General features: G+C 54.8%; 1 protein-coding gene and 1 long non-coding RNA gene across 2 annotated transcripts; both read right to left on the minus strand.

The window, feature by feature from the left end:
* Positions 1–1705: 1705 nt before the first annotated feature.
* MCM3 (minichromosome maintenance complex component 3) lies at positions 1706–13225 on the minus strand. The gene is made up of 17 exons (XM_069850841.1): positions 13145–13225; positions 12467–12579; positions 11571–11779; positions 11149–11279; positions 10288–10526; positions 9784–9892; positions 9068–9221; positions 8393–8524; positions 7534–7742; positions 6842–7016; positions 6532–6658; positions 6061–6211; positions 5774–5914; positions 5458–5561; positions 4255–4337; positions 3839–3914; positions 1706–3157 (listed from the first exon to the last, which is right to left on the minus strand). Exons 1-17 carry the CDS (start codon positions 13214–13216, stop codon positions 2959–2961), a joined length of 2424 nt encoding a protein of 807 aa, XP_069706942.1. The 5' UTR covers positions 13217–13225; the 3' UTR covers positions 1706–2958.
* A 2446-nt stretch (positions 13226–15671) lies between these two features.
* On the minus strand, positions 15672–16571 carry LOC138717573 (uncharacterized). The gene is made up of 2 exons (XR_011336903.1): positions 16310–16571; positions 15672–15955 (listed from the first exon to the last, which is right to left on the minus strand). It is a non-coding gene; the product is annotated as an uncharacterized lncRNA (long non-coding RNA).
* Between the last annotated feature and the right edge of the window lie 2031 nt (positions 16572–18602).

The following is an 18602-nucleotide window of genomic DNA, read 5'->3' on the forward strand; positions in this document are numbered from 1 at the left end:
GGAGCTGCTCAGGGTTGTTGTGCCCCAAGGGCAGGACCCGGCATTTGGCCTTGTTAAACCTCAGCCCATCGGTCTCAGCCCAGCGGTCCAGCCTGTTTAGATCCCTCTGGAGCCTCCCGACCCTCCAGCAGATCATAACTTCCACCCAGCTTAGTGTCGTCCGCAAACTTGCTAAGGGTGCACTCGATGCCTTCATCCAGGTCATTGATAAAAGACATTGAACAGGGTTGGACCAATGTATCCCCTGTGCCCCCCCCCCCCCCCGCTGCCCCACGGACGGGCCCGTTGGACCCAGTGTCTGCAGCCCAGACACCGACTGTGATTTTAGCTGTGAGAACAGGCAGCGTGTTGGGAACAGGAGTCTCAGCCAAGTCAGATGAAACACATAGAACCATGGAATGGTTTGGGTTGGAAGGGACCCCAAAGCCCATCCAGTCCCACCCCTGCCATGGGCAGGGACACCTCCCACTGGATCAGGGGCTCCAAGCCCCATCCAGCCTGGCCTTGAACCCCTCCAGGGATGGGGCAGCCACTGCTTCCCTGGGCAGCCTGGGCCAGGGCCTCCCCACCCTCACAGGAAAACGTTTATCCCTAAAATTTCATCTCCATCTCCCCTCTTTCAGCAGAACAGCCCCCCGCCCCCCGGCCTTCCCCTGCGCTCCCTCATGACGAGCCCCTCCCCAGCCTTCCTGAACACCTCCCGCCACGCTGGGCTGTAGGATAGTAAAATAAACGAGATTTCCCTACCCTGCAGCTCCTCCTGGCGCCTTCTCATGGGAAATACAATAAATACAATGTCAGCAGCTCCCCGCTGCGAGGACTGCAAGACCAGAAAAGGCTCAGCAGGAGATGGATCTGAAAAGCCGCTTTGGCCAAACGCCCTCCCCGCTCCCTGCTCTGACTGGGACAGGAGCAGCCTCCAGAGGCCCAGGGTGAGAGGCGAGAGAGGGGGGAGATGACACCCCTCCTCCCCTGAGGCAGAATCAGAGAGGCAGAGATGCCCGGGGAACTTTCTACAAGCGCTCCGGCCCCTTTCGAGGGTGGTTCCTTTTCCCACAACTGAACATCTTCCCCTCACAAAGGTGCCTGGGTACACTTGGCCCTTGGCCCCACCACGGTAGCATCCTGGCTCTGCTCCCATCCCAGCTCCCATCCCAGCTCCCGTCCCGATCTCCAGGGAGCTGCAGAATAAAACCAGAGACAGCACAGCTCAAGCCGTGTGTGTTTAACCCACCTCCACCAACGCTGGCAGCACCATGAGCCGGATGCTGCCGAAGGTCACTCTGTGGGAGCGCGTTACGTTCAAGGCTGAGAAGCTGCAAACATCCAAAATCCCTTCCAAACCTGAACCTCTGCTGTCAGAGCTGTGGTGGGTGAGAGCTCACAAACCAGGCTTTTGTAATTCAACAGGTGTTTGCAGATGAGAAATGGGGGGTTCCCTACCTGTGCTACGAGATGCTCCCAAGCCCTCTTGCTCACTGGGATGTGCAATTCCAGGCAGGAGAGGCAGGAGCTGCCCATACTTGTTACTCACCTTCCCCAAGGGGATTTCTGCAAGCGCTTGGCCCACTGAGGCAAAGGCACGAGGCAAAGGCACCACAGCGAAGGACGGACCCAACACCACCCCCACTGCTGCCCTGTGGCATTCCGGAGCAGCAACCCCAGACGTGGACACGGTTGAAATCCAACAAACAGCCACTCACGGGGGCACAACTGGACATTTTTATTATTCAAATCAACATTTATGGCATCCAGAAACAAGAGCACATGAACGGTGCAAGTGCCCAGAGACAGGCAGGGATAACAGCAACCAGTCTGTGCTGGTTGGGGTCTTCTCCAAAGCTTAGCCTCAAACTTGGAACCCAAAATAACAACCCAACTAAAAAACCCTAAACCTCCAGTATCTCTGGCATCACAAGATGCCAAGACTGCTCTGACTGCACGTTCAGTGTTTGTTAAAAACCACCCTAAGCCAGGGGCGCCTACTGGTTTCTAGAAACAGCCTTTCTCCAAGAAGCGGTCACCTGCGTGTTCCCAGAAAGTGACAGTTCAACAACCCCTCCATGAGCAAGGAAAGGCTTTCACAATCTCAGCACCTCCTGGTTACCTTCCACAGGACAGTGGGAGATGGGCAGCAGCTCAGCCAGCAATCTCAGGTTCCTGGAGCTCCAACCTTTCTTTGCTGCAGGTTTCCTCTCGCTTGTGGTGGCCCTGTTCTGTTCCCACAAGTGCAGTCCCAGATCGGAGAAGGCAGGAGCAGCTGGAGACCAAACCCCCACGATGCATCCCACAGGTGCCCATGAGCATCCCAGTCCTCGCCCCCTTGCTGGAAACCAAAATTCCTAGCAGGGCCTCAAAGTCTGGAGACACCACCAGGCTAGGGGTGACAGAGCAGGGCAGACTGTGCCTCGCCCTGCACCACCAGCAACTGCCCCCACGGGCTGGGAAGGGTGGCAGTGAGGGAAGAGGCTGCTCAGTCACCTTCACTTGCACAGAGATTTAGGCTATGTAGTTGGGTAAAAAGGACAACGAAGGGGAATAAAAGCTTCACAATTAACAGCAGAGCTCTCGTATCACTTCTCACTTCCACTGCTACTGAACATTGGATTCCTAAAGCCAGATTGTTTTATTCAAAGGCTGGAAGTGTTACCACCAAAGCTAAAAACAATACATTAAAAAACCTGATAATTTGCACTGAAGTCTTTCCTTTCAGCACCTTGCACAAACAAACCTTTTCCCAAATGCTCGTTTGACAACAGCAACAGTAAGATGAGCTTCCAGAGCTCCTGGCATGTTTTGGTGCTAGCAAGGCACAGCGAGGAAGGCCTGTAAAGTGCACAGACTGGAGCTCTCACAAGTCCAGCTCAGCCAGATGAAACATTCAGGAAAAAGTTAAAGGCAAACAAAGAGCCTCCAGGCTCAAAGTTCACAAGAACTTAGGCTATTCCACACAGAGACTCAGATTAAGAAGATAATCTCATCAGACACCATGATCTGGTTGTCATCTTGCATGTGGGCCAGCGCTATCTTCACTTCAGCCGGTGAGAAGGGCTCAGGGTTGTCACGGTTGATGGACTCCATCATGCTCTTCAGACCCACAGACTGGGCATGGGAAGTTTTGAAGACCTCCAGGAGGGCAGCCTTGAATGCTTTCAACCTGAGTAGGCAAGGCGAGAAGTAATCCCCCTTAGAGACCACACCTGAGTCCTTCCCCTTCCTTCCCAACTCAGGATCACAGAATCACAGAATCACCAGGTTGGAAAAGACCTACAGGATCAACGAGTCCAACCATTCCTGTCAATCACTAAACCATGCCCCTCAGCACCTCATCCACCCGTGCCTTAAACCCCTCCAGGGAAAGTGACTCAACCACCTCCCTGGGCAGCCTGTTCCAGTGCCCAATGACCTTTTCCATGAAAAATTTTTTTCTGTTGTCAAGCCTGAACCTCCCCTGGCAGAGCTTGAGGCCATTGCCTCTCGTCCTGTCCCCTGTCACTTGGGAGAAGAGCCTAGCTCCCTCCTCTCCACAACCTCCTTTCAGGTAGTTGTAGAGAGCAATAAGGTGTCCCTTCAGCCCTCTCTTCTCTAGGCTAAACAACCCCAGTTCCCTCAGCTGCTCCTCGTAAGACTTGTTCTTACAGCTTCCCCAGCTTTGTTGCTCTTCTCTGGACTCGCTCCAGAGCCTCAACATCCTTCTTGTGGTGAGGGGCCCAGAACTGAACACAGGATTCGAGAAGCAGCCCACCAGTGCTGAGTACAGAGGGAGAATAACCTCCCTGGACCTACCAGTGTAGGGTGGGACACGCAGGTACTCCAGCCTGCTCCAGCCTCAACTCACCTTGGCTCAGCCAGCTCCGGCTTCTTCACTTCACCAGTGGCAGAGGCTTCGGGTGTCTTGGGTGTATGTGCTTGGACTGGAACAGAAAGCAGAGTTAGCTTCAGCCTGCCCGCTGTCCCAGCACCCAGAAAGCAAAAGCACTTGGGCCTGAGGATGGGGTGGGCAATGCCACGCTTCCTCCCAACGTCATTCCTTCTGCAGCAGTTTGGAAGAGGACAGACAGAACCGGCAACACTGACTCTCCTGTCCCACATGGCCACGAAGAGCTTCCAAAAAACATTCACCTTGATCTGTGGAGCTGGACGGTTCCACAGCAAAGACCCCCAGCGTCCCCCAGCACTGCTCCCCAGGTGCGCAGACCCACCAAGCAAAAGGCAGCAGCACCCTCTGGAGCCAGCGAAATCCCAGAGACTCACCCTCTGGCATCTCTTCCTCGGCATCACTGAAGTCATAGGGGTCGTAGGAGTCCCCTTCACCTTCTGTGCGTGCTTTCTTTCTCCTGTGTGGGAGAAGAGCAGGTCACCCATGCTGCAGATGAACTGCAGACCTCAGGACCACCCCTCAAACCCCAGGCTCCTGGAGACATCTGGTCAAGACTTGCAGGGTATCTGCAGCTCACAGTAAGTCACTCTTCAATGACAACCCTTGCCCAAGGCATGGGAGCCAAGCCAGCCCCAGCCCTGAGGGTTGTGGGCTATGATATGATCACAGAAGGGTGTGGGGTGGATCATCTAGCTAGATGGGTCAGAACAGACCTTAAAGCTCACATATTTCCACCTGTGGGGTGGGCAGGGACACCTCCCACTGGATCAGGGGCTCCAAACCCCATCCAACCTGACCTTGAACACCTCCAGGGATGGGGCAGCCACCATGGCTCTGGGCAGCCTGGGCCAGGGCCTCCCCACCCTCACAGCAAAACATTTCTTCTTTATGTCCAGTCTAAGTCTAGTCCAGGTGGGGTCTCACCAGAGCAAAGTAAAGGGGACAATCACCTTCCTTAACACTTCTTTCAATGAAACCCAAGATGTGGTTGGCCTGGTCTGCAAGCACATCCAGTTTTTCATGCACCTGTATCCCCAGGTCCTCCCCAAAGCTGTTCTCAATCCATTCATTCCTCAGGCTGTGATGACACTGGGGAGTTCCCTGTCCCAGAGGAAGGGCCTCACGCTTAGCCTTGATGAACTTCATGAGGTTCACATGGGCCTGCTCCTTCAATTCATTGAGGTCGCTCTGGATGGCGTCCCTCCCGTAATGCACATCAACCACACCACTTGGCTTGGCATCACCTTCAAACGTGCTGAGGCTGCACTTGATCTCACTGTCCATGTCATTGATGACATGAAACAGTTCTGGTCCCAGTACAGATCGAGGGACATCGCTCGTTACTGATCTCCATTTGGACATTGAGCTGTTGACTGCGACTCTTTGGATGTGGTCATCCAGCCAGACCTGTATCCACCCAAGGGGCTTGTCCCCCAAATTACCCACTGCAGAGGAGGAGGCGTGAGGTTGTGCAAATCATGGAGAGCTTCCCCAAGGCCAGCCCTGCCTGCCGCACCCCCAGCAGAGGCCAGTGCCCTCCACGTAACGTTCCTCTCCTCCCTCGCTCTGGTTCCTACCTCCTCATCTTGCGCTCTTCCTTGGGTTGTGACTCCTCATCCTCCTTCTCGGTCTCTGAATCATCATCTGCCTGCTTCCTGCGTTTCTTCTCCTTCTCCAGAACCTGTGCAGCAAAGGTGGGATGGATTCAGACCATTTTTCCACTCAAGCTGCTTTTCAGGGGGCAACCCTGAGGACCCCCCAATGCCACCACTGCCTCATCCCCACATCGGCACCAGGAAAGGACCCACCAGCAGCCCAGGGTGCTCAGCCTGCAGCACAGCCACACCTTCTGAGGACAGTTTTAGAATCACCTGAACAATGCCTTCCCCCCACCTTTTTGAAGTAGGCAAACTGCACCAGCTCCAAAGCCGCCTCAGCATCCTGCAGGTCAACGGTCTTGTTCATCCTGGCCTTGGCGTGGGCTGTGGAGAGGCGGATCAGGGTCTCCAGGGTACGGGCTGTGACAGGGGAGGTCTGTGGGGGACAGAGAGGTGTCTCTGTGAGGCTCACCCCCTCTCACAGCACCCCACTTCATCAGGAGCCATCATCTCCAGGGCAAAAAATGCCAATAAGGGGGAAAGAGGGGCGTTTGCCTCAGTTTCCCTCCTCCTGGGGCTCACCCTGGCGATGTCCGAGTTGGCCAGGCTCTGGCTCCGCAGGCGGGAGTACTCCTCCGCTATGTAGCTGGCCGACTCCTCAGTCAGGACAGGCTTTATCATCTTTGCTACGTGAATGTACTTTCTCATGAACTCCATGCTGACGATCTTCTCCCTGCAAAGAAACGCACGCACACCCGTGTTCTCCAAGGTGGGGACAGACTAAGGGTGTTAGCAGAAGCAGGCTTCACACTATTTTACCCTTCACAGGCACAAGGGCATGTGGAAAATTCAGGACCAGGAGATGTTCCCCACCTGTCTGGCAAGAGAGATCAAGCCCAGAGCAGGGCTCCCTTGGCATCCTGCTCACGTACTTCCCTGTGGGCCACCTGCAGCGTTGCTGGCACCAGCAATCAATCACTGCCTGGATACTCAAGCCTCACAGTGCAGGGAAACACCCAGAGAGCTCCAGGGCACGTGGGACAAAGGACTCACTTGCGGCGATTTGGCCCGTGCAGGAGTTCATCGTGTTTCTCATACACTTGGAGCTCCTGTTCCTCCTCTTGCACAGCGTCAGGGTCCTCTGTAGCCAGGATCTCCACAGCGCTGCCCAGGGGCATGGCTGGAGAGGAGACAGTCACAGAGAACGTGCTTTTAGCTTTTGGACTGACTCCCCAAAGCCACCAAAAGTAGTCCTTAACAAAGCCAGGGATGCTGAATGCAAAGAGCTGTCACCAAGGGGTGACAATCTGCTGAGGAAGGAGAGGCCTGAGCAGCAAGAGAATTGCAGTTACAAGCAACTCACCATCCCCATCCTGCTCGTTGGGGTTGCGGTAGCGATGCATCCGCAGCACATGGTCTGAGACCTCCCTGTCCTGTTCGGGGTCCATCTGGTCCAGCACGATGAAAAGCAGGTCAAAACGGGAGAGCAAGGAGTCCTGCAGGCCAATGTTCTCCATCGGTGTCTTGTACTGGTCGTACTGCAAGAGGGCAACATATGGAGTTACAGGAGATCTTCGTGGGCCAGTCTCGGCTGCCAGGGAAGCCAGGAGGGCTTCCTCAGGCCAGGCCTTTGAGGATGGATATGCAGGCAGCAGGACACCACACTAAATCCAGCCTGCAGCAGCCAGGGCTCTTTTTCCCTGTCCTAGCAGGAGGGTAGAAGCTCTCATTTGCAAAGAAAATTAATATTTTTTGTGATTCTAGGTCAGACACCAAGACTGAGGCTCGTCATCAGGATAAGGTCCTGGAAGATCCAGGTAGTACCCAGACAGGGTAAGGAACCTCAGGCTTGTAGCCCATCTCTCCTCCAGGAGGGCCAGGAGGAGCAACAGAGACCAAATCAATCAGGTCTTTGCTATCCCATGGATCCCAATCCCAGCAAGAACAAAGTTGCCTATCTGGGGGGATCTCCGGGGTTTTATCAGCTGTCTCCCCCACTAAGACAGCTCCCAGCACCTTTCACCACAGAGGAGACCAGCAAGTGTCAGCACTCACCCGGCCATAGACAGGGTTGGCTGCTGCCAGGACGCTGCAGCGGGAGTTGAGGCGGGCGTGGATGCCGGCCTTGGCGATGGTGACGCGTCCCTGCTCCATCACCTCATGGATGGCCGTGCGGTCTATGTCAGACATCTTGTCGAACTCATCGATGCACACCACCCCTCGGTCAGCCAACACCATGGCTCCGGCTTCCAGGCGCCGTTCACCTGGGATGGGATGGGAGAAAGAGTTAACTACCATTCAGCAGCCCCACACATAGAATTGATTGGTTGGAAAAGACCTTTGAGATCACCTGAGTCCAACTGTACCTGTCCACTACTGAACCAGATTCCCAAGCACCTCATCTGCCCGGCTTGTAAACCCCTCCAGGGATGGGGACTCCACCTCCTCCCTGGGCAGCCTCTGCCAGGGCCTGATTCTTCCTAATGTCTAATCTGAACCTGCCCTGGAAGGTTCAGGTTTACCTCCTGCCCTGCCAGCCCCTCCACACAGCACCATCCCCACGACTAGGCTGAGCCTCAAAAGGCACCAGCACTGGTCGGGCCTGCCTGTCTCCTGCGCTACCTGACAGCAGAAGGACACTTAGGATGAAGAGCAAGCCCAGGAGTGAGACAACAAGATCCAGGCCACTGCTAGCTCTCACATGGGTTGCACCAAGTAGAAGAGGAGTAGAGAAGACCACCACCCAACAAAGGCAGAGAAAATGGCACTATCATTGCCATAAAGCTTCTGGATGGGCCAAGTCCTGCAAGCCCCACTGCAGAACAAAAAGCAGCCCGTGATCTGTCAGAGTGCCTTCAAAGCGTTACCGAGCCTCCCTCCAACAGCTCCCACCGAGAACCAGCCCGCTCCTCACCAGTTTCTTGGTCTGTGGTGACAGCAGCAGTCAGGCCAACACCAGAGGAGCCTCGGCCAGTGGTGGGGATGGCACGGGGCGCAGTGCTGAGCACATACCGCAGCAGCTGTGACTTGGCAACAGAAGGGTCTCCTGAAATGGAAAAGACTGCGTTTAATAACTGCACATCACTCAGACACTGCGGCCTGTCTGGGGTCCTCGGGACAGGGCAGGTGGGGGAAGGGGATAGAAATTGGTTTGTTTGGCCTTCAGGAGAGAAGGTCATCAGATGATCTTCTCCCCTTCCTCAGTGAGTTGATGGGAGGAAATAGAGAAAATGGAGCTAGAGTTTCAAGAGGTGCATGGTGATGGAAGCAGAGGCAATGAGGACAATGTGGAATACAGAAAAAACCAATTGGATGACAGAAGAAAAAGAAATCTCCTTGAGGGTGCTTAAACACCATGACAGTGGCTCACATCACAACCCTGGAGATGTTCAAAACCAACTGGACAAGTCCCAAACTCACCTGATCTACCAGTGACACTGCCTCTGCCCTACATGCGTGCTTGGGCCAGAAGCCTCCTGAGGTCCCACCTAATCTCAATTACTCTGTGACACCAAGTCCAGAAAAATGCCGCCTCACCTCACCCCCCAACAGCACCAACCGAGGGTGCCTCTGCCCTGCCTTTCCAGACCTATCAGCAAGATGTTGATATCTCCTCGGATGCGGCTCCCATTCTCCAGGTTCTTCTCCACCCCTCCAAGCAGCATGCAGAGAATGGCCTTCTTAATGTACTCGTGCCCGTGGATGCTGGGAGCCAGGGACTTTGCCAGCTGGTTGAAGATATCCTAAGGGAGAAGAGGCAGAGCACGGCCTGTCAGACGGGTTGTAGCAAATGAGAACAGGGAGCAAACCACCACAAGCTCATTTCAGCACACAAAAAGGAGTTTATTCCCATCACAGAACCACGGGGGTGAAAATGATTTGGGAAAAAGGGGACCATTTGCCAGAGTTTTCTTTCAGTGGGGCTCCCAAGTCCTAGACCATCCCAACTGTCATGGTCACATAAGCAAGCACTGTCAGCAGCGATGCTGGTGGGAGTAAGGCTTGCTCCTCTCCATGCCACGAAACAAAGGTCTGCGCAGAAGACCACGCTAGGGTGGACAGACTTTCACTCCATATCTCACTCAGGTTTAGGGCTTGAAGAGGAAAGAGGGAGGTGTTTCTCCTGCAGAGGAGCTCCTCTGGCAACCAGTTTAGCAGGGTCACAGGACACACATCTCTGTCCTGACCTGCCAGCAGGGTGGGAGGACACCAGCAGCATGACAGAAGCAACAAAAATAACAGGACCTGACAAAAGCCAAAGCTACTCAGGTACAAGCCTGCCCTCTCAACACGAGGCTTCAGTACCTTGGAGCGACTCTTGCTGAATCTCTTGATCTTGGCCACGTCTGCAGCAGAGTAGAGGGGCCGGACATCTTTGCTCATCAGCTTCACGTGGCAGGCAATGAGGATTGTCCTGGAGAAGGGACACAGCCACAATCAGGTCTGCAAAGCCCACAGAATCTATGGGTCACAGCAACAACAGAATGGAAACTTCCACAGGGTCATCCTTTGCCTTACAAAATCCTGGAAGGGGTTGGAAAGCTCCAAGAGCCATAGCCCCCCTCTGTCTTACTGCACTGGGCCATCACTGGAGCATCTTTAGGAGCATCCAACACACTCTGTGGGCAGCTGCAGCTCACAGCTGCATGTTGATGCTAAAAAGCAAGGTGCAAACCACTTCCAAGGGATTTAAGCCAATGTTTGACCAAGCTTTGTGACAGCCACCTGGCTGTCCCAATCTCATCATCCAGAGACATGACTCAACTGAAAAGGGTGGGAGGGCTGAAGTCAAGACAAAAGAAGGCTCACTTGAAAGTCCCCGAAGTGTAACCTCCTTTCTTCCCAGGCAGGCAGCGGTACGTCCCCACCACCTGGATGCGATCCCCAGGCTTCACCTTGTCCACCAGGTCATCATCCAGAATGACATCCACAGAGCGCGGCAGCTGTCCCGCTGGTGCCTTCTCAGGCATCTCCTGGATGGTGATGGTCTGATGGTCCTTGTAGACTGAGAGGCCAAACTCTGTTTCCAAGGGGTTATTCTCTTCATCCTAGAGGAAGAACCTCAATGAAAAGACTAGCACCGTTTTTCAGGAGCACAGAGAACAGCGGGAAGACAAGGCTGCATCACCCAACATGCACAAGACTGCTGGAAAGGGCTGCTTAATCAGGACTGCCAAAAGCTGGGGTTCACCAATTCCACAGAGTCCCCCAGTCTAAAGCTGCCAACACCCACCACTGCTGGAACGTTACATGTCTCCAATCTCTGTCCCTGCTGCAGGCGGCGGTGACTCATCACCCATGCAGCAGGCTGAGTGCAGTGGGGACAAAGCTCAGGTCAACCTTCTGTTCCCAAAGATGGGGCAAATCCTCTCCCCAAGGGTGTAGACACCCTCCAGGACAGCACAGGCACACCCACTCCGATCCGGGTCCACCACAGAACCCAGATCATAACCAACACCTGAACTAGCAGGTCTGGTGGCCTTCTGCCCAACACAGACCGGCTACACGTATTCCAAGTGAATCTCTGGGACTGTCACACATGTGATATGTCCTCTCTACTTCATGGGCAACGTAGGCTGAAGGAGAAGGATTTGAGACCCTGGGCTAGGAGCTGGCACGTTCTCACCAGAGGAACTTAGTGATGCTTCCCATAAGGCTACTTCGCCTCACCTTTGTAGGGTAGATAGAGCTGGACGGGAAAGCATCTAGGGAGGTCATGTCCGTGTATCGTCGCTCAATAGTTTTCTTGGTAGCTGGGCAATAATGGACACTCCGAACAATCTTTGGACGAACCAGAGAGCCTGAGGTTGGAATAAAGAGGAATTAGGGGCAGGGATATCCCACCTCTCTGTCAGCAGAGTCCCCATCAGTGTGTCCAGTGCTAAACTGCACTTGGCACACAACCCTCTGTCAACCGTGGCCAGGATTTACTGAGCAGAGAGAACATCCCAACACTCAAGACCTTCTACCAATGCCCCTGTTCCCTTTGCCCAGGTTGCCAAGATGTAGCACGGCTGCCGGCGCACTCCAGTCCCTCTGCAGCAAACAGCCAGACCCACCCCCAAAGCCCCTGGCGCTTCCCCAGGCCTCACATTTTGTCACGATGCCCTCTACACAGACAATACAGCTGAGGAAACAGGCCGTCAGTGTCCGTGGTGACACATGCTTGGAGCCAAAGCTGCCCTCTAGCCCAATGTAGAAGTCCTCGTACTGCTTGGCGTAGGTGGCATCGACAGAGGCAACAAAATCCTTCAGGGCACGCTGGAAGGCGATCAGCTCCTCAAAGGCGTTGCTCAGGAGCCTACAACAGAGGGAGGTGATGATGCGGGCTGAGCAGCCCCTTCTGCCTTCATCCCCAATACTTTTCCCATGCCTCCACATGCTCCACAAGTTTACTAGGAGCAAGAAGAAAAAAGAATAGGTGAAAAAAGAGGTGAAAAAGTCTATCATAGCTCTGTATCAAGACCCACTGCCACCAACGGCCAGAAGCTGGATAAGCCCAGCCCCATCTGAAAAACCTCACATGCCCCCAAGCATCCTAAAAAGATGATTTCTATTGTGCAGTCAACCCTAGCTTGCTGCAGAAGGGTTTTGCCAAATCAGGGGGTCACAACTGGGAAAGGATGGGTGTCACGGGGGAAAAGAGCAGGTCCGCCTTCTACATAAGGCACAGCACAAAAGACGAAGTTTATAGAATCACAGAACCACTGAGGTTCAAAAAAGCTCATCCAGTCCAACCACCAGCCCAAGCCCACCGTGTCTACTAAACCTTGACCCTAAGCACTGCATCTACATAGATCTTGAACCTCTCCAGGGATGGGGACCCCACCACTGCCCTGGGCAGCCTCTGCAAGGGCTTCACCACTCTTTCAGTGAAAATTTTTTCCTAATACCCAATCTAACCCTCCCCTAGCAGAACTTGAGGCTGTTCCCTGTCATCCTGTAGCAGGTTTCTTGGAAGAAGAGAGCCCTACCACCCCACACTGACCGGTTGGCCCTCTTCTCGTTCTTCCGCCGCAGGTCATTGATGCTGACGAGGAGGCGGCACTGGTTGTCGCTGATCATATCACGGACTTTGCTGTGGTAAACCCCTTGGTCTTCCTGTAAGGGAGATAGGGGGGAAAACACTGAAAAAAACCACCACTCTTGCACGGATCTCCCATGCATCGAGCCTGGCCAGGTCCCCCAGCAGAGCCTCCTGCCCTCCATCCACGGATCCAGGTCCCCCAGCAGAGCCTCCTGCCCTCCATCCACGGATCCAGGTCCCTCCGCAGAGCCTCCCTGCCCTCCATCCACGGATCCAGGTCCCCCAGCAGAGCCTCCTGCCCTCCATCCACGGATCCAGGTCCCCCAGCAGAGCCTCCTGCCCTCCATCCACGGATCCAGGTCCCCCAGCAGAGCCTCCTGCCCTCCATCCACGGATCCAGGTCCCCCAGCAGAGCCTCCTGCCCTCCATCCACGGATCCAGGTCCCTCCGCAGAGCCTCCCCTTTCCCCACAGACCCCCCTGCTCCCCGCTCGCTGTCCGCCCCTCCGCCCAGGCCGCCCCGCTCTCCCCGCCTGCGGCCGCGCCGGGGCGAGCCCCGTTTCGCACCGTTCGACCCGGCTCCCCCGGCTCCCCCCTCGCTCCCCGGGGACGGCGGCGCCGCCGCGCAGCCCCCGCTCACCTCATCGTCCAGGAAATCCAGGTAATCGCGCTGCGCCTCCCGCAGCTCCGCGTCCTCCAGCGCCACCGCCATGGCTGCGCGCCCCGACGGCGGGAGGATGGAGGGGAAGCGGGGCCGGAGGAGGCGAGGGAAGCGGGGCCGGAGGAGGCGAGGGAAGCGGGGCCGGAGGAGGCGAGGGAAGCGGGGCCGGAGGAGGCGAGGGGGGCGGCGAGGGCAGCGTTCGCCGCTATCGCTCCCGCTCCCGGCCCGAGCCCCGCGCGCCGCAGCGACCGGATGCGCTTGGCGCCAAAACCGCGCGCCTTTCCCGCCACCGCGCGTCAGCTCCGCCCCCTCCCGCCTCTCACTGGCCGGCCCCGCCCCCTCCCGCTCCTCATTGGCCGCCCCGCCCCCGGGCAGGCGATGGCGCCGCGGGGCCGGGCCGGGGGACGGTTCGGGTCGCAGGGGAGCTTGCAGCCCGTCCGGCCCCACCCCGGCCACGGGCGGGACATCTCCCGCTGCACCAGGGGTTTCAGGGCCTCCCCACCCTCGTTTCTTCCTAATGTCTGGTCTAAACCTTCCCCCTTCCAATTCAAAGCCATCCCCCCTCACCCTGTCACTCCAGGCCCTCGTAAACAGCCCCTCCCCAGCTTTCCCGGAGCCCCTTTCCGTACTGGAAGCTGCTCTGAGGTCTCCGGGCAGCCTTCTCCTCTCCAGAGGGGCTCCAGCCCTCACACCAGCCCCGTGGCCTCCTCTGGGCCCGCTCCAGCAGATCCACGGGGTTGCGGGGGCTCCTCACGGAGCGGGGGGCGGGGCGGGGGCAGCCCCGGACACGGGTGGTTCCCGGGCTCCTGTCTCCTCGTCCCCAGCCCCGCGGGTCCCTCCCCTCAGGGCTGCTCCCAGTCCCATCACCCAGCCCCGATCAGTTCCCAGCTCTGGCGCTTGGGAGTCACCGACCCTTTTCCCTTTTGGATGGCGGCTGGAGACGAAGCCTTGAGCCCCTCCCGGGGATGCGGCAGCCACAGCTTTTCTGGGCAGCCTGGGCCAGGGCCTCCCCACCCTCAAGGTGAAGAATTTCTCCCTGAGATCTCATCTCACTCTTTCGGCTCAAAGCCATTCCTGCCGTCCTACCCCTGCCCTCTCTGATCAAGAGCCCCTCCCCAGCTTTCCCGTAGCCCCTCTCCATGCTGGGAGGCTGCTATCCCAAGCAAATAAAAATGATGTAAATCGCTGTGGTCTCCTGCCAGACACAGCAAGCTCTGTGCGGAGAACTGGCAGGGATCCATCGCTGCGGCTGCAAGGTAAGGAGAGCTGGGGATAAAAATAGCTGCTGTTGTTATTCGTGCTGGTGCCCAATAGCAACCGCTGCCTGCTTGGCCTTGGCTGAATAATTAATTGGAGCAGGTCAGGCTGGGGAGCATGAAGGGACAGAGACAGATGAGCATGTTGGGACAACAGGCGCCTTCCCTTTTATGACTCCCTAGGATGCTGCCCAAGATCTCTGGGATTCCCCTCTCTGCCATCCCAGCAGTTTTGGGATGGAGAGTGCAGCTCAATTAGCACCTCCGGTGCACCCAGGAAAATGAGATCAAAGCACCTACACACATGGAGGGCCCAGGCTGCAGAGCTCACAGAGAAACAGGAATCACGGGTGGGTGCAGAGTAATTTTTACGGGTGGATTGCCCAGGAGGGGTGCTGGCCAGAACGCCAGAGGGCATTTTCTCCTCCCTCCTGTGTCTATGCAATCAGAATCTGCCTGAGCGCTTGGTTTCTAAGATCCGTTTTTTGCTACCCGGCAAACCCTCCTAGATTGTTTTTTTTTCCCTTAGTTCAACTAAAAGTCACTTCTCAAGCCACAACTCAGTTTCCCAGTTGCCATCCATGAGCTTTCCTGTACACTGAGCAACCTCGTGTCACCCAGGGAGGGCAGAGGAGAGGCTCATGGCTCACTCACAGCTCCAAAATGGGGGGAGAGCTCCCCAAATTCAACAAAGCATCACCTCATCATCAAGCAACGCATTGGAGCTGAGGTTTCAGATATATTTGTAATAAAATGGAGGGGTATTAACATAGAATTAAATGTTTTGAATCAAAGAAAGTCACTTGTTCTAACTGAAACAACGTGGAGAAGTGAGACCACCCACGAGACGGTTTTGTTACTGTGAATTTGAAGTCTTCCAAAGGCTAAAAGGAGTTTGTCCTTGCTGGTGTCTCCTGCAGATGCACTTGCGGGAGCTGGACCCCAACCAGGGCACTGGCTGTCACAAGAGGAGAGTCACTCTGACTCTCACTGCTTCGGAAGTGCATATGGGAGACATAGAATTCAATGCCAAAGGAATTTTTCTCAACCCTCTAACCCGACCTTTTCCCTAACATAGGCTGGAGAATTCCACTCGATCGCATCTGCGCCCAGCTCTGGCATTTCTGATGTCATCTTCTTGAAGTATTTGCTATTCCCACACACTCTGGTAAATCGTTAAGCTGATCTACCTCTTTTTTTTTTTTTTTTTGCTAGTCTTAGGGAAAAAAAACACAGAAAACAGCTATCAGTGAGTATGAAAGGAATGTCTTTAATTAAACACACAGGGAGCTAGCTGCTGGTATTTCCTTAGGCGAGCACAGCAAAGTGGGTAAGAAGTTATGTCTCCGACCTTCAGTATGTTTGGATTGGTCATAGCCACCTTCTTACTCCCCGGAGCAGGAGCTTGGCACATGCAGTGCTGCTTTCCCTCCCAAATGGCACTAGCATGGTGATGGAAGCAGGAAACTTTGTTGTGGTCCTGCTCCTGATGCACAGCTGCCCCAGCTCCCCGCAGGTGGTTCATCTTCTTCTCCTAGTGTGTAGAAGAAAAATACAGCAATTCATAAAAAAGCAGACCAGCCACACACAGAGTAGGCCTGCAGGCAGAATGAAAAATGAATTGCCCTGGCAAACAGAACTGGAGCAGTGGCCGAACCAACAAAGCTACTGGGAGCATGGCCAGGAGCATGTCTGCACAATGTGGCAACCAACCACGTTTCCAGGGAAGCCTGAAGGGTCTAGATATGGATTGCTGAGGTTTGGTGCTGCTATTTCAGGCTACTCATCTGCACTCATGAGTTCTGGCCGTCACTAAAGACAGGGACAGCTGGTTCCTTTTTTTTTTTCTTTCTCCTAGTTTTCTCCACCCCCAAAGTCTGGAAATTACCCATGTGTGTGCAAAGCACCACCACCTCCGCATCGGGATCTGCTGTCAGCCACGAGACAGGGTCCACTGTTCACGTCAGCAAGCGACGTCCAGCGCTGGAAGGTGGGCGGCTGCAGCAGCCTGTGTACACCCCGTTAGCAATCATCATCTGACTGCCACAACGGGCGCTCTGCTCCGGGCAGACCACCAAGAGGCAAGAAGGTTCTGGCCCCAAATTGCCACACACCCATTGTGCAACATGGGGGGAGCAGCTGAAGGTGGCAAAATTAACTGTATTAAGCACTCTTCTTTGATTGCAGGGGCCAGACTTAGTGAGCCAGGGCTTCTAGGGCTAGTTTCTCCTGAATTATTTGTTAAAGAAACAAATAAGATTTGTTAAAGCTTCTAACAGCTTCTCACAGAAGCCACTCCTGTAGCCCCGGGGCTACCAAAATGTTGCCACACAAACCCAATGCACCTTTAAAGGTCCCTTCCAACTCAAACCATTCTGTCATTCCATGGGTGGGGAATTAAAGTGTGCAGGATAGGTTTGAAGGTGCCAAGCCTGCTTGGGTTGTATCAGATGACCAAAACGGGTAGGGAGAGCCTAGCCTGGTACAACCTAGTATTGACTGCCTACAATTCCCTGGGCAAACACAACCACACCTGGGCTTTGCCTTGAAAGGAACTGGGTGACTCATTCCAAGGTGTAAAATGTTAAAGACAGGGAGTAACAAGGACTGCAGGGCAGCAGGGTGCATCTGAGATAAACCAGAGCGTGGCTTAGCAGGTACTGGTCACCTGAATCTCAGAATCATAGAATCATTTAGGTTGGAAAAGACCTTTAAGATCATCAAGTCCAACTGTAAACCTACCACTGCTAACTCCACCACTAAATCATGTCCCTAAGCACCACATCTGCGCATCTTTCAAACACCTGCAGGGATGGTGACTCCACCCCTTCCCAGGACAGCCTGTTCCAATGTTTGACAACAGTTTAGGTGAAAAAAAAAATTTCCTAATAACCAATCTAAACATCCCCTGGCGCAACTTGAGGCCACTTCCTCTCAACCCTTCACTTGTTACTTGGGAGAAGAAACCAACACCTACCTCGGTACCACTGCCTTTCAGGGACTTGTAGAGGGTGATATGCTCTTCCCTGAGCCTCCTCTTCTCCAGACAAAACAGCCTCAGTTCTCTCATCAAATCACAGAGCCAGAGATCAAAAAGGTCTCACTGTACAGCATCCACCAAGCTTGGTGGGTAAACAAGCTCTCAGCACCCAGCCAGAAAAGCAGTTACCCCTCACATAGCTTCTCTTTGCCTTTCTCGTGTCTATACTAGGGCATGTCATGAAGATAAATGTGGGAACGGAGCAAAACCCACTTCTCCAACCTGAGCAATCATGGGAAGATGGGTGGAAGAGTAAAAGGAATGCCATGACCTCCATCTCTCAGCCACAAAGGTTCCCTGGAGATTGCATAGAAGACTCATAGATTGATTTGGGTTGGAGAGGATCTTAAAAGCAATCTGTTTCCAACCACCCTGCCACAGACAGGGACACCTCCCACTGGATCAGGGGCTCCAAGCCCCATCCAGCCTGGCCTTGAACCCCTCCAGGGATGAGGCAGCCACAGCTTCCCTGGGAAACATGGGCCAGGACTTCCCCACACTCAAGGTAAAGAATTTCTCCCGAATGTCTCATCTCAATCTCCCCTCTTTCAGCTTAAAACCATTCCCCTTGTCCAGTGTCTGTACTCCCTGATCCAGAGCCCCTCCCCAGTTCTCCTGGAGCCCCTTTCACTACTGGAAGCTGCTCTAAAGTCTCCCTGGACTCTTCTCTTCTTCAGGCTGAACAAACCCAGCTCTCTAAGCCTGTCCTTGCGTGAGAGGTGCTCCAGCCCCTGATCATCTTTCTCTGTGTCCCTCCTCTGGACCCATTCAAGCAGGTTCATGTCTTTCTCATGCTGGGAGCCCCAGAGCTGATGACAGCAACTGCAGGTGGGGGTGTCAGGAGAGTGGAGTAGAATGAGAGAAATCACCTCTCAGTTTATGGAAAGGGGGAGGAGACAAAGTGGTATTATGGGTCTTACAGGAGCAGAAAATGAGCACAGGTTGTTACTAATGGGGTAAAGAGCTGCTGGTTGTACCCCGTCCACATCCCTGAGCGAGATGACGGGAAAATTGAGGTCCCCTGACCAGCTTCTTCCCCCTGGAAGTCTCCACACTCGAAGGTCACTGCTCTGGGAGCGCTGCAGTGATCTTATCAGAGCTGGAAAGTCTTGTTCTGGGGGTGCCTCTCCTGCCTCCCTGC

This window comes from Phaenicophaeus curvirostris, chromosome 2 (genome assembly GCF_032191515.1).
Source record: "Phaenicophaeus curvirostris isolate KB17595 chromosome 2, BPBGC_Pcur_1.0, whole genome shotgun sequence".
Lineage (NCBI taxonomy): Eukaryota > Metazoa > Chordata > Aves > Cuculiformes > Cuculidae > Phaenicophaeus > Phaenicophaeus curvirostris.

Bases quoted from the DNA above. Each gene is read 5' to 3' on its own strand.
- MCM3 (XM_069850841.1), bottom strand. From the start codon at position 13,216: ATGGCGGTGGCGCTGGAGGACGCGGAGCTGCGGGAGGCGCAGCGCGAT. The intron at 11,780-12,466 runs GTCAGTGTGGGG...CCTCTGTTGTAG, and splicing joins AACGAGAAGAGGGCCAACCG to GCTCCTGAGCAACGCCTTTG. The intron at 11,280-11,570 runs GTGAGGCCTGGG...TTCCAACCTCAG, and splicing joins AGAGGGCATCGTGACAAAAT to GCTCTCTGGTTCGTCCAAAG.